Source organism: Fundulus heteroclitus, chromosome 8 (assembly GCF_011125445.2).
Source record: "Fundulus heteroclitus isolate FHET01 chromosome 8, MU-UCD_Fhet_4.1, whole genome shotgun sequence".
Lineage (NCBI taxonomy): Eukaryota > Metazoa > Chordata > Actinopteri > Cyprinodontiformes > Fundulidae > Fundulus > Fundulus heteroclitus.
Window position 1 is genome coordinate 9,738,826 of NC_046368.1, and position 13,875 is coordinate 9,752,700.

At 39.7% G+C, this 13,875-nt stretch overlaps 1 protein-coding gene across 4 annotated transcripts in view; it reads right to left on the minus strand.

Annotated features, from left to right (window-relative positions):
• Nucleotides 1-1,413: 1,413 nt before the first annotated feature.
• Nucleotides 1,414-13,875, minus strand: part of rxraa (retinoid X receptor, alpha a) — a 141,926-nt gene continuing 129,464 nt past the window's right edge. For all 4 annotated transcript variants that reach the window (XM_012864193.3, XM_012864192.3, XM_036140090.1 and 1 more), the window contains exons 9-11: nt 8,806-8,897; nt 5,971-6,076; nt 1,414-4,655 (exon numbers count right to left, since the gene is read on the minus strand). In XM_012864193.3, coding sequence (XP_012719647.1) covers nt 4,508-4,655; nt 5,971-6,076; nt 8,806-8,897 — 346 coding nt within the window. In that variant the 3' untranslated portion in view covers nt 1,414-4,507. The remainder of the gene's footprint in view (nt 4,656-5,970; nt 6,077-8,805; nt 8,898-13,875) is intronic.

Below are 13,875 nucleotides of genomic sequence, written 5' to 3' on the forward strand. Positions count from 1 at the left end.
TTCACCACAATCATCAACCTCATCAGAAATAACTTCCTAAAATATATCTATGTGATGAGGAAATATACGTCTTCTGATCTGGGAGCAGCGTTGGGCCCCATGAATTACACGGAAAACTGGGTCTGGGTTTTCCTCCTGAACCTGAACCCGTCATTCAATCTCAAACAATAAATGGACAAATCAGCTTTCATCAAAGTTTTTTTTTTAATAACTTTTTGTTTCTGTTCATGAGACAGAACATCAGAACAACCCACAAACAACAGATGACAAAAAAAAAAAATAGGTCTCCTTAAAGACAGAAGAATAAAAACATGAGAGATTTTGCCGTCTTGCGGTGACGGGTTGAAAATGGCAAAAATAAAAAGGCGACACAGTTACCAAAGTGCCAAAGCGGACAATCCTTCCCTCCCCGCAAAATTACACTTTCAGCCTGAAACTGAGCGAGCTTGTCCACAAACGGATAAAAACAGCCCCACAGAGGAGAAGGTAAAGAACAGAGTAAATAAGCAGAGGATAAAATTACCTTTGTACAAAAATAGATCTTTTTCCCCCCCAAGGTTTTTTTTTTCCTTTTCTTTTTTTTAAACTAGAACATTTAACTGTCAATGCAACAAACAAAGCAGTGATTGTGTCACAAGCTCAGCTTTTCCTGATTAAACATACATTTGCTAAGCAACACATACATTTTGGAGAGCTTAAAGTTGATTCTTATTTTTATTTTATTTTATTTATGCCTCTCCTGATTTCTCGAGGTCACAGAAAACGGCTGAAGCTGGTTTCTTTTGAGTTCAGAGCTGCTGCGATTCTGCTGGTGGATCATTGTTTATTTATTTATTATCCCTTAATACAATCCAACCCTCCCCACCCGTATTTGTGATAATAAAAACACAGTTTCATTTTTTTTTCTTCTTTTCAGTTTTGAAATATTCAATGAGCAGATCTGCTGATATATATTTATAAATATATACACATATACATATTAACAAAATATAGCTTTATGTTATAAAGCATCCGTTTAGGTGTGAACGAGTCATTCCTCATCTTTTCCACATCTGTCCATTTCCTACAAAGGAAGGGGGGGAGGGGGGGCGTGAAGTCATACACTTTACATGGCTTTTCCACAAGATCGCTTGCAATCTTAGTCAGCCAGCAACAAGGAGGGGGTTAATTTTTAATGTTGGGGGGGGGGGGGGGGGGGGAAACGAGTGTTTGACTTTGAAATGAGCTTTTCTTCATTCAAATCAGAAAGCTCCACAAAAAAAACAAAAAAAACATTCTGCCTCAGGGAAACGATTACGCGTTTTTTCCCCCGAAATATAAATACTGTAAACGGAAGTCAAGCTGGCGGGTAATACTGTCACCTGGATAGGCTGCGAGGACTAGACCAACTTGATTAAGTTAATTTTTTCTAAGCCTGCTGTTTGTCTCTTTAAATACTTCTAGAAAAAGGATTTCAAGTAATGTTTGCAGTGCTGCCTCTCTGCCGCCAGAGGGAGCTCACAGCACACAAATCACCGCCACACGTTTTTCTTCGCCTCAGGCGGAGTTGGGCCATTTTTCTTTTCCGTCCCGTCGGACATATCCGAACTGGCCTTTCGACAGAAGGGATAGCTGGGAACGATTTCACAACATTAACAAACCTGTAATACTGAAAGAAAACAAACAAACAAAAAACAAACAAAAAAAAAAAAAAAAAAAACAGATTTAGACCTATTCTGCCATTGGTCAGCTATTAATTAATTATCCGTGGAGTCTAAGTGGTGCTACTGGAAATTATGGGAATTTCTTTGTGCCTGAAATTTTTTTTTATGATTAAAACTTTAGTAAAAGGTGTGAGGAAATGGAAAAAAAACGAAAGCCGTCAATATCCGACAACTTCCAGCTGGTGGAGTCCAGTGTTTTTCCTTTCCTACTCTTACGTTTCAGTTTTGCCATTAGACGTTCTGGGCAGCGAGGAGGGAACAGGGAATACTGGTGAGCTGTGCCAGCCAGCATCTACATACGGGGCCCGCGTGGCTATGTAAAGGGATGGAAAACGGGGCCCAAATAGGGCTGGCTCCTGGGTTTCATAACAACCCCATGTTAATTGGCAACATGGATCCGACGCAGGGCAAGAGTTGTTACATAATATATGAGCGGCAGCCATATTGCATTTTGAGGCGAAGGCTCTTGTGTTTCTAATGCTGAAAACTGACATCGGGGGAGTTTTAGTTTATCTTTCCAACTAGGAACTCCAACCTCCAAGTACAAATGGAATGTACCACAGGCTAACACGTTGCACCTTTTTAAGCTAATGGGTTTAGTGAGAGGTTTTAGGCTGTGTTCCATTCATCTAAGAAGTCCAAACTTGGACTCCGTGAGAATATGGAATCCGTCCCAACACTATTTTTTTCTAGTATAGAGTCCAAAAACCTTTTGGGATCTGCTAACTGAGATTTCAAACCTGTAGCATCTTCACTGCCAGATGTTATTCAGTACAACTGATGACTGATTTAATAATAGATATACTTGTTTTGTGTAGTAAAACTTTGACTGGAGGTATCCATACCGATTATGTAACAAACAGCCACACTGGTTTTTAAACCTGACCTGGTAGTTTTTAAACTAATCTTGAGCAACTTTGAACGTAGAAAATCTGACTTCCAAGTAGAAATGGAATGCACCATTTTCTAACAACTTTAGCTAATACATCGAGCCGCTAATGGTTGCGGCTAATCTTTTCCGTTAATGGGTTCGGCTACCAGTTTAAATTATCTGAAGGCGATTAAACCAGAGCAAAGTTACTATCAGTATCTGATTAATGGGGACGCCCACCTTGCAGACATTTACTCCGGTTAAGCTGCTCCGGGGACAGTCTTTGGAAATCAACACGATGCATAGTTTTGCAGCAGCTGCAGCATTTAGAGACGAGCAAGAGAGAGCGAAAGTACGCAAAGAATTACAGACACAAAACACGTTTACACGTTGAGATTTTTTTAACATTTCAGTTCAACTTAAACATCGCTTGCTTGTCCAGAGAAGTGCACAGAGTGAATGTGTGAGTTCTTTTTTTAGGAGGAACAGGACTGAGGCGCTCTCGAATGGGAGGGTGCCAAACTCCGGCGCGGAGGTCGATCATATCAACATCCGCTCTCCGTTTAGAAACCCGGCTACACTGTCATGAGGTTAAGTGCCAAGTAAGAAACAAACAAATAATGGCTCTGCCACAACAAACAAGCGCTCTCTCCCGTGTAATCCAACGCCTACGTGAGTGTATGGAGACAGAGGTATTTGTGCATTGCTGAAAAATAAGGTCAACACTGTTGTAGCTTTTCAGTTCAGGTAGATATGAGGTGTTTGTGGAAAGAAAAAAAAACAAAACAAAAAAATAACAGAACGTGACGCTTGCTGCAACGAGCAGAGGGACTTCTGAGCGCGGAGGTGTGTCTGCTCGGCAGAGATTTGCATGACATGTTAGGCGGGGAGAGGATCTCGGAGTCTGACAGAACAATGACGTTTCCACTCTGGTGGGATCGTGTGTCGAGGCAAAGAAATGTCTGGGAAAAAAAAAAAAAAAAGTCGACATGAGTTGTCCCTGCACCTGCTGGGGGGCCTCCTGGAGCATTCGGGGAATGTTCAGGTCGCGTAAAGCTAATTTACATCAGTTTATGGGCACAGAGTAACACAGATTGTACTTAACAGGGTCTTCCATCTCGTTCTGAGTACTAGAGGGTTGATTTCCGGACTGCCACAAGGTCCTTCTCTAATGCTGCACAGTGCTGGTAGAGTAAGACATGGTCTGTTGGGATTGGCCAGAGACCTGAGGTTTGTGAGACTTGCACTTTGAGTTGAGCCACTTTCTTCTGAGCTCATTCTTCCAAAAAACAAACACCTAGTGCAAGACCAGACGTATTCAGACAGATTGGACAGACAAGTTTCTTTTGCGTTGATGTGTTGTTGTCGTCCCCCCTCACCCCAAAGCTGTCCAGTCCTGAAAGGCAAAAGCGGGGCTCAGATCCAAGATTAAACGTCCCCGAGGTCCCACAGGGTCTTGCGATTGTCCTGATCACAACGCTTGTGACATCATTGCGGTTTTGGTGAGTGCTGTGGGCGTTAAAAACCTGATCGTCTCTGCTGTTTTCCTCATCAAGGGGCAGGACAAGTGACGGCGAAAACCTTGGCTCAGTACGTTCCCGCCCTCTTCCTCTTTTCAGTCCCGTCCCCCTTACTCATGTCGATGTTTTTTTTCTTTAATATATATAGATATTTTTCTTATTTATATATATTACAAGGTATAAAAGAGACCCATAAGCGCGGCGGATTCCTCGATTCAAAACACTTCAGAGAGTTGGTGAACAGAAAAGGTGGATGGAGGGAGTAAAGTCGGAAGGGAGATGTCTGTTTTTTTTATCTGTCCTTTTGTAGAGATGCTCTCGATCCAAGGCAGCTGGGGTGATGTACGTTGGAGGTTTGGGGGGGGGGGGGGGGGGGGGGTTATGAGGTTGAGGATCAGGAGGACTCCCTCCTATTATGTCATTTGATGAGGGGCTTCTAGCATCTCCATTAGGAAGGTGTCAATGGGCGTGTCGCCGATCAGCTTGAAGAAGAAGAGGTGCTCCAAACACTTGAGCCCGATGGAGCGCAGTGCTGGTAACCGTAGCAACAACTTGGCGAACCTGATGAGACGCAGCAAAAGAAAGAAAGAAAGAACGACAAAGTTAACAGCTTGAATAAATGGCAAAATCAGGCTGCGTCCTTTTTTTCCATGTAGAGAGCGGCAGCAAACTGAAAGACCTTTGGTATTTCTCTCTGAACATTTACCCCTGAGAGCATCAGCTGGCTGCCCACTAAGCCACGCCTCGTGGTTACACCGTCACTCACATTTGTGTGTACCCCTCTTTTTGTTTTCTGTTTTATTAAATAAACGTAGAAAGCAGTTTCCACTTGATTTAGACGTAACAGGGTGTAAAACCTTCAAAACTAAATGTTATGCCATGGTGTTCTTGCACGCGTGGTTCTGCATGCATCTTTAGGGTAAGTGGCCTGTGAATGTAGTGAGTCCAGGTGTAGAGCTACTTGGGAAAAATTTATGTTTTTCCCTTTCTAAATTATTTTTCTAATATTTAAGGGTAGCCAATCCTTGTTGCAGTTCCACAGGGCTCCATTTTAGGTCCTGTGCTGTTTTCTTAGCATATATTGTCATTAGGTTCCATCTTTAGGATTTATGATTTCTCCTTTCCATTACTTTGCTGATGATATCCAGATGTATTTACCTATAGATAAAAAGACAAGGAACTCTTTACAATAATGTTTTATTGTTTTTTTACTCTATGGAATCTCTAGATGCTGATACAAGTAATTATTGTGTGTCTGATTTATGGAGATAACCTCACTGAGACTCAATTTCAACTTGTGCCAAAAGAGCAGACATTTTTTAACAGGTCTTAATAATAGTGGCTCTTGGTGGACAAAAACAACACGATGCTTCTAGATGTCTCTAGGCTTCTGTTTTACTGATTAGTGCCATTCTGTCCTCAAGTGGATATATATATATATATATATATATATATATATATATATATATATATATATATATATATATATATATATATATATATATAGTGGTGTTTTCTTGTGACCCCTAAGTCCTTTGTAAGAAATTGATAAGGAAATACCTTCATTTAAATGTCAGTAGTTTAATATAACTGCGCTGTTTTTTGTGCTTAGGTTTTAGAAATGTGAAATCTCTTTTACTCTGAAAAGAACACCAAACTTGTATCCAATGTTTTTTTTTGTTTGTTTTCAAGCCATAAAAATGGAAAATATGAATTGAGAGTAGGTTTAGCTTTATGAATGCAGCCACAGCACATGAACATATGGTATTCAAACGGCTATACTGTATGTAAGGACTGTATGAGAGGAAGATGTCATCTGCAAAACATGGCACACACAATGTTGTTTCTATGAATCCTTCACCGCTTTTAAACTCACCTGCCCGGCTGCTCGGGGTACTTCTGTTTGCAGTAAGCCTCTAAAGACGCGTAGACCTTCTCTCTCAGAGCTTCCACCTCAACTGGGTTGGACAAACCTTTAGAGTCTGCAGAGGCACAAGAACAAATAGCCTGGGTTAGATTAGATCTCTCTACAGTCCTTTAGACATATTTCCTGTTTTTCTTACATTTTATCAAGATCATGCCAAGACTGGCACAATTCAATAAATAAAGTCTGTAAAATAAATATTTCATGATGGTGCGACAATCAGCAAATAGTATTTTGGTAGCAGCAGCCATTGATACCAGTGGCAGCAGCATAGATTTGAGCGATGCAATCGAAACAACCAATAGGCAGAAGTTGTACCCTTAAGCCCCGCCCCCCAATTTGCATAATAAAGCAGAAATGCATACAGAAATAAGACAATAGGGTGAAAAATTACAAAGGAAGAATAAAACAGATACAACTAGTAAAACATACACATAAATAAATACATTTTTAAAAAAGAAGTAATTAATACATAAAGTTGAAAACTAAAATTATAATAAAATAAGGTACATATTACAAAGGTGAATAAATAAAGAAGCCAATTAAAAGAGATGGCTCATTGTATAATTACATTTCTTTGCTGTCTTTTTGTGCATTTCATTGTATGCTTATTTATTTATTGCGCATTTTACTTATAATAAATCTATATTTTTAGTATATATATTTTATGTCAGAGCTGGTCCTCCATATTTTATGGTATTGCATATATAGTCATTTAACAACTTATTTATTGAATTGAGACAGTTTTGTCCCTTTAATAACATTTAAAATTTGGAACCCAGTTCATTGTGGCCAGACATATACTTGCTAAAGATAAATATAATTAAAATAATTTATTCAGTTTTTAACATTTCATAACAAAGTAAAGCACCAAAGGCTCTAAAAGACTCCCAAAACCACAAAACTATAACAGCAAACAATCGAAGTGTTAATTCAAGAAACTTGGACAAACAACATTTGCCTAATCAGGAAATGATTGCGCTCACATTGTAGTTTTCCTGGAAAGTTACGACTTTTCTTCCAAATTAATTTCTATACGCCCAAGCTCGTTTCAAACATGTGTGGCCAATTTAGGGTTAGTCCAATTAAGGCTGCACTAATTTAGGCCCAACAGAGAGACACTGCTTTGGTTTGCATAACAAACAAGACATTGATGAACATTTCTCCCCGACAAAGCGCTGCACTCTATTAATGGCTGGACTAGTTCGCACGGTGTGGGAAAGGAATGACTGCGGGCCTCTTTCTGACGAGCCCCCCCCCCCCCCCCCCCTCCACCCCCTCTGCACCCACAACCCTTCGCTCCCTCAGATAGTCCAGTCTTGCAAACAGCTAATTAACAGGAATCAGGCAGCAGAGCAAACCAGGGCCAGTGAACCTGGATGTGGCCAGAACAAAATGTTGAGCACTAGAGGATCAGAGCGTCTGGCGCGAGCAGATCCACCGCGGCCCCGGAGGGACGGAGGGAGGCTCCTGGGTCACGTTCATGGGCAGCTTTGGTAAACAAGGATGACATTTGGTTTGATAAGGTTTAAAGAACAGCTTAATGACGCATGCTGCTGTAATATGCTGAGCCGAAAATCAGGAGCTATTTCTTTTCTTCTTTGCAAAAATCTTTGTAGGGAGACGTTTTTAGAGAAAAAAAAAACAAAAAGCAAATCACAATTTAAGAGCTTTTATGAACAGAAAAAAAAAAGATCCCCAGAGCCTCCAACTGTTAAACAGCGTGGCTGGCTGGAGGGATGAATGGATTACTGGAGAATGGGTGGAAAAATGGATGGATGAATTGAAAATGGAGGGCTAGAAGGATGGACAAATGAGTTAATGGTTGGATGCTAGATGGACGTGTGAATGTAAAGATAGATGGATAGGTGCATTGAAAGAATGATGGAGTGATAGGTGAAAAAAATGGATGGACGGATGGTAAAATTGCTGAAAGGTTGCATGGATGGAAAAAGTGGTAGGAGGCTAAGTGGATATATATAAAAGGATGGATGGATTAATAGAAACATTGAGCGACTGATGGATGGACAGATTTGTGGTAAGAGGATCCAGCTGTCTTTTCACAGTATTTCTTTGTAGGGAAATGGCTTCGCTCAGTATACATGCTCGACTAGAAATCAACTCTGACTTCTAAACTTACACCTTCATACATAAAAAATGACAACTAACTCAAGACATGAACAAGTGTTGTGTCTTAATACAGGAGGACTAGCAAAAAACAAAACAAAAAAACAAACAACAAAAAAAAACATTAATCCTGTCTTAGCAGAGAATAGGAATTGCCAACAAGGCAACTCTTGAAGAACATTTATGAATCCAGCGTGTCCAAAAGGTTTTCAGAAAACTTGACAAGTGGAAGACAGAATAAAATTTGCCTGGGTTGCAGAGCAAATGATCAGCGTGCTCTCTGAGAAAATAGAGCTGCATCATTCTTCATCTGACCATCCTGTTCTTCTGAATATTGGTAGGTACAAAAAAAAAAACCAACAACTGTAAAAATCACTTTGATAAACCTTCAGATAGTTGAGAAACAATTTAAAACCACGTCCAAAAAAACATGGCCTTCTGGATGCGAAATGCTAAGAAATAATGGCTGACTCAAGACTGTTGGACAGCACTCACTATATGAATAAATATAGAGCTCCTGTGCCCTGTTATTACCCTCTTTAGAACCATAACTGGTTTCTTTAAGCTCTGCGTTTCAAACCCTCAGTTTACAGACCTTTTTTTTTTTTTTTTTTTAAAGCTGCAGCTGAAAGTGGAAGCTGGCTTGTACATGATCGTTACCTGGGTTGAAAAGGACGATGGCTCGGAGGCAGCCCAGCTCGGTCTTATCCATCTGCATGTCTCTCATCTTTGACACCAGCTCCGTGAGCACTCTGAATGAAAGAAAAGACGGGAAAAAGATGAGAATAAAAAGCATCTGGGGCCAGAACTCCAGTTCAGTGTTATTTTTCACCCCCCTTGGCTACTGGTTTGTGTCAAACAACCAAACAAGTGCCAAAAAAGTTCACATCACAGGAAACCACTTGAGTCAATTTTTTCTTTTTCTTTTCTTTCCCCCCCCCAAACTTCTCTTCAAGTTAATTACCCAGACTGGTATATTAAAAATATGTTTTCAGCCGCTGAGCAGCTCACATCTGTCTATAAATAAAGCCACACGGGCACACTGCGAGGCACCGATAGATGAGTGGAAAAGTTTACAACCCTGCAGAGTAATTATATTTAGTGCGTGGTTTTCGTACGGGGAGAGCCGCAGCGTAAACACAAGCTGTAATCCAACACCAGCGCTCCCGCTGTCTGCGTGTGACATCACAAGGGTAGGTTTGCCCGAACTGCTCACCCCTCTCTGACTCGGTCACACCCTCGCCCTGCCGCCCGTCATTATTTTCCTCTCTCGCTCCCCTTTTCGCTCAGGCCCTCAGGATTGCTAAGTCAATTGTGACTCTCGGCTAATTTAATTTGCTCCAAGGAGGAGCGACAGAGCCAGAGGACAAAAAAAAAAAAAAAAGAAAGAGACTAAAGTGTGTAAGTTAATCAGTCTCTTAATTTGTATGGGGGTAGAGAGAGAAAGGAGTAGATAAGGAAGCGTAATCAGTGCTTTGGATCTTAATACTTGCCACGGTTAATGCAGAGATGGAAAATGTCTGGTGGCTCTACAACTGGCCTGCTGACAGCCGCTGTCTATTCCCTGCTGGCTTGCGTTCAGTGATATTTTCCTGATAAATAATTCCAGATGAATTACACAGATCCCTAAAAAAAAACAAACAAAAAAAACTAGACATGTCTGAACAACCCGGCAGTTTAAACGTGCCGCCCCCTCTGCGGCCAAGCATCGTCCAACTTTCAACCGTCTGATCCAAACTGTTACCCTCAGATGGAAGAAAATTGCTTTGGATGTTTGGGAACAACTCAGGAACCACTAAGCCTCAATGCCTGAAATAAGATGTAAAATCCTGGAACAGCACCTTTTTTTTTTTTTTTTTGCACACTTGGATTTTTCTATGCTATTAAATTTTATTTATTAGATTAAAAACGAAGCCAACCGGGCCCTTTGTGAAAAAAGTAATCGCCCCCTGTGTTTAACCATGATTAACCCCATCTTTTGGATAGCTGAAGTGAATTAAATGAGCCACGTCCTGGCTTGATTACTGCCAGGCCTCTTGAATCAAGAAATCAGTTAAATAGAACCTGTCAGACAACTAGAAGTAGGGCAAGTTATCTAAAAAAAAACTCAACACGTCATGCGTCAATCTAAAGAAATTGCCGAACAGGTAAGAAACAAAGTCACTGACTCTGATTAGTATAGAAAGTGTTACAAACAAGTTTAGTTTTGTTTTTGGACTCTAGTCAGTTGCATTTTTTTCTCCATATGTGGACAGAAAATGGAACAACCTACCAAAATCAGGGCCCAGAACAGCATCTTAAGGACCACCAGCCTAGTTTGCCTCAGTTAATGCAAATGTTCATGATTCAACAATATGGCATCCATGGGAAAGATCCCAAGTAAAAAGGAAAAAAGAACAGGCCCCTCTTAAATTAGCCAAGGAACATCTCAACCATCCTAAAAACTTTTGGGAAAATACTGTGTTGATCGAAGACAAATAAAGTTAAACTTTTTGGAAAGTGAGCATTGCACAGTATTTGAGAAAAAGAATACAATGCTGGCTGTCAAACATGTCAGTGGTCGACTGTTGTTCTGGGTGTTACTTTGCTGCTTCAGGGCCTGGCTGTCCTAGCATCGCATCACATCAAAAGGATTTTGCTCTTTACATGAAAACCCTGCAGAATATTGTCCATCTATAGGTTTGTGACCTTAATCACAAACACACTAAGCAAAATGATCTGAAACTCATCAGCAGGTCCACCTATGAATGGTGTGGTCTAGTCATAGTCCGGACTTAACTGTGGTTGAAACTCTGTGTCATGACATTCCAAAAAAAAGGTTAAAAAACAAAACTGGACAATTTTCCGAAGTTTGAAGACGTTTCACTTCCTATCCAGAAAGCCAGTTGTTTTGTGTGTTTTAACTTTTTTTGGAATGATCATGACCTGGATGACTGAGAATCTTCACCAACATATCAGTGTCATGACCTTAAAACAGCTGTTTGGGCTCAGAAACCCCCAAAATGTGTTGGTTACTGGACTGGGGACCAGAAAATGTTGTTATTTTATTTTATTTTATTTTTTTTTGTCATTAGCTTGAGGACAATAACCTTCATTGGGATTTTTTTCCTGAATAAATCAAGTAATTTGCACACTGATATTTTCTTTTAATTCGATGGACATAAAGCAAAAACAGAGTTAACTTGCGAGGAAAGTATATATTTTTACAGTACTGGAGATAGAAGAGCAGCAACATTTAGGTATCTGATAGCTTTATTATTTAGCCTTGATTTATTAACATAAGTCCTGATTAGTCATACAAAAGGACCTTTTGGCGACATAGCACTGAGAAGTTCAGAAATGTGAGCTATTTCAAGTCTAAATCAGAAACTTTTGCAACGCAGTGTGGTGTAAAAGCAATACAAATTGAATATTGGCTGCAGAGCAGTGATACCAAACAATCTGAAACGGAGGGAGGAAAAAAATCTGTTTGGCAAAGCATTTAAAAGCTGCAGTGCTACAACTTCAATCATTTTAGTAATAACAAGGAGATCAGACATATCAAGCCTAAATTTTGTAGGAGCTGAAGAAAGTAAAATGTTTTTAAGAAGTCTAAGGAGCAGTTATTTATAAAACAGAAAAAAAACATGGTGTTAAAATAACTCTAATGTGCTTGTTTCATATAACTGCTAAAGTGCATTCATTTTCCAGGTGTGGTAATGAAGGCTAAACACCATTTCGGCGTACATCCCTCCCTCAGGGAGTCAAACAGAGTGTAATGAACCAATAGCCCTTTAAAGACAGGGAGAGTTCAGGAGTGCTGCACCTGGACTCAATCTTCCATCAACAAGACTCCGCCTCTAATTGTCTAACGCATGAGAACCTTTTTTATAAAGAACAGGAGAAGGAATCTCCACTGGTCTAAAACTGAAAGCAAAGCCTGATATAAGAGAGACACAACAACCAAAGTAAACTGCAGAAACAAAGTAAGCCTTTAGAAAAACTAGTCCTTTTAGACTTGATACACTTGAATGTTTGTTGCTAGTCTCACAACCAGTGACTGCGTCGATGCGTTTATGATTTCATGATGTAAAGCACTTTGAACCGCCTTGCTGCGGAAATGTGCTACACAAATAAACTTGACTTACAGGCCTTTTTGTCATAACGTGGAAACAATCATCTCATCTGAAATGTGACTAAAACAAAGGAGATAATTGTAGATTTCAAGAGAAACAGGAATAAGTCAAACACCATTTCCATCATGGAAGAAGAGAAGGTGGTGGAGGAGTACGAATACTTCGGAGTACGCCTGGACAACAGACTGGACTGAAGATGCACCGGTGAAGCCGTCCACAAATAGGGGCAGAGCAGGCTGGACCTCCTGAGGAAGCTTAGCTCCTTCAATGTTTGCATACGTCTGCTGTTGAGAGGGAGCTCTTCCTCTATCATCTTTTGAGGTAGCAGCACCAGAGCCAGGGATTTAGAAAAGTTGAACAAACTGATAAAAAAATGGTTCTTTTCCAGGGACTCTTCTAGAACCTCTGGAGATGCAAATAAGGATTCTTTACAAATTTAAGTAAATTACATGCAACCTTCAACATCCTCTTCATCAGACTGCAGTACAACAACAAAGTGTGTTCATTTAGAGGCTTCTTCTGACCCGCTGTTAGACCGACTGCTACAGGAGATCCTTCCTGCCAGCTGCCATCAGTACAGCAACCCTGAAGAAACCTGCATAATACAGGTTGCAACAACACTGAATTTTCCTTCAGGATTAATGAAGTATTTTTGAATTAAACAGATTTAATTTGAATCGAATTTAATTTGGTCATTCACGAGACTGGAACAATTATTTTGACAATAAGTTGAAAAATGTGCACCATGACAAGAAACTTGTATTTTTTATAGGCTGCAAGTAAAGGAAAAAAAAAAGCTATGACAAGGAGATGACTTAAGACAGAAGCATCAACAATGGATGAGTGGAAAGAGATGGGAAAGTTGCCTTACTCTCTCAGAGTGTGAAAAGAAAAAAAAAAAAAAATTATTTATATATATATATATATATATATATATATATATATATATATATATATATATATATATATATATGCGCGTCAGGTGTAGCCGTTCATATTTCACACATACATGTTGAATATATGATTTATACACCCAGTTAACTCAACATCTAACCTTTACTACATTTAAGTGTTTTTAAAACCAGCTGAATCTAAAGTCCTCTTAGTGACGATCTTAAACCGTTAGCCTAGCTCTGATTTGTAAACTTCTCAAATGTATTCCTGGCAGAAACATTCAAGATAACTCAGACTGATAGAGCGATGTCAGTCAATAGCCTTATTGCTGTGCCACTAGAGGATTTTTTTTTTTTTTTAAGAGCTCTGTTGTATCTATTGCTTTCTCATTTTGATATATGAAGCCTTGTTTACGTGGCTCTACAAAGCGTATTGGTAAAGATCTTCACTTCATACAGCTTTATTTTTCTGCATCCCTCTTTCCCTCAATCGTACTTGTGGCATTTTCACTCATCTCAAGATTTTGCATCTCATGGTCCATGTTGCTCATACGTTTACTAAATACCTTTTTATTCAAGATAATCTTCCTTCCATTTTTGGGTACTCGGAATCCAAGAATGCTGCACAGATTTCTGCTTTATCATACTTAAAACAGGATCATAATTGGACGGGAATAAAACAGTTGTCTAAATGTTTTAAGAGGCATCTGAAGCAGCACTCT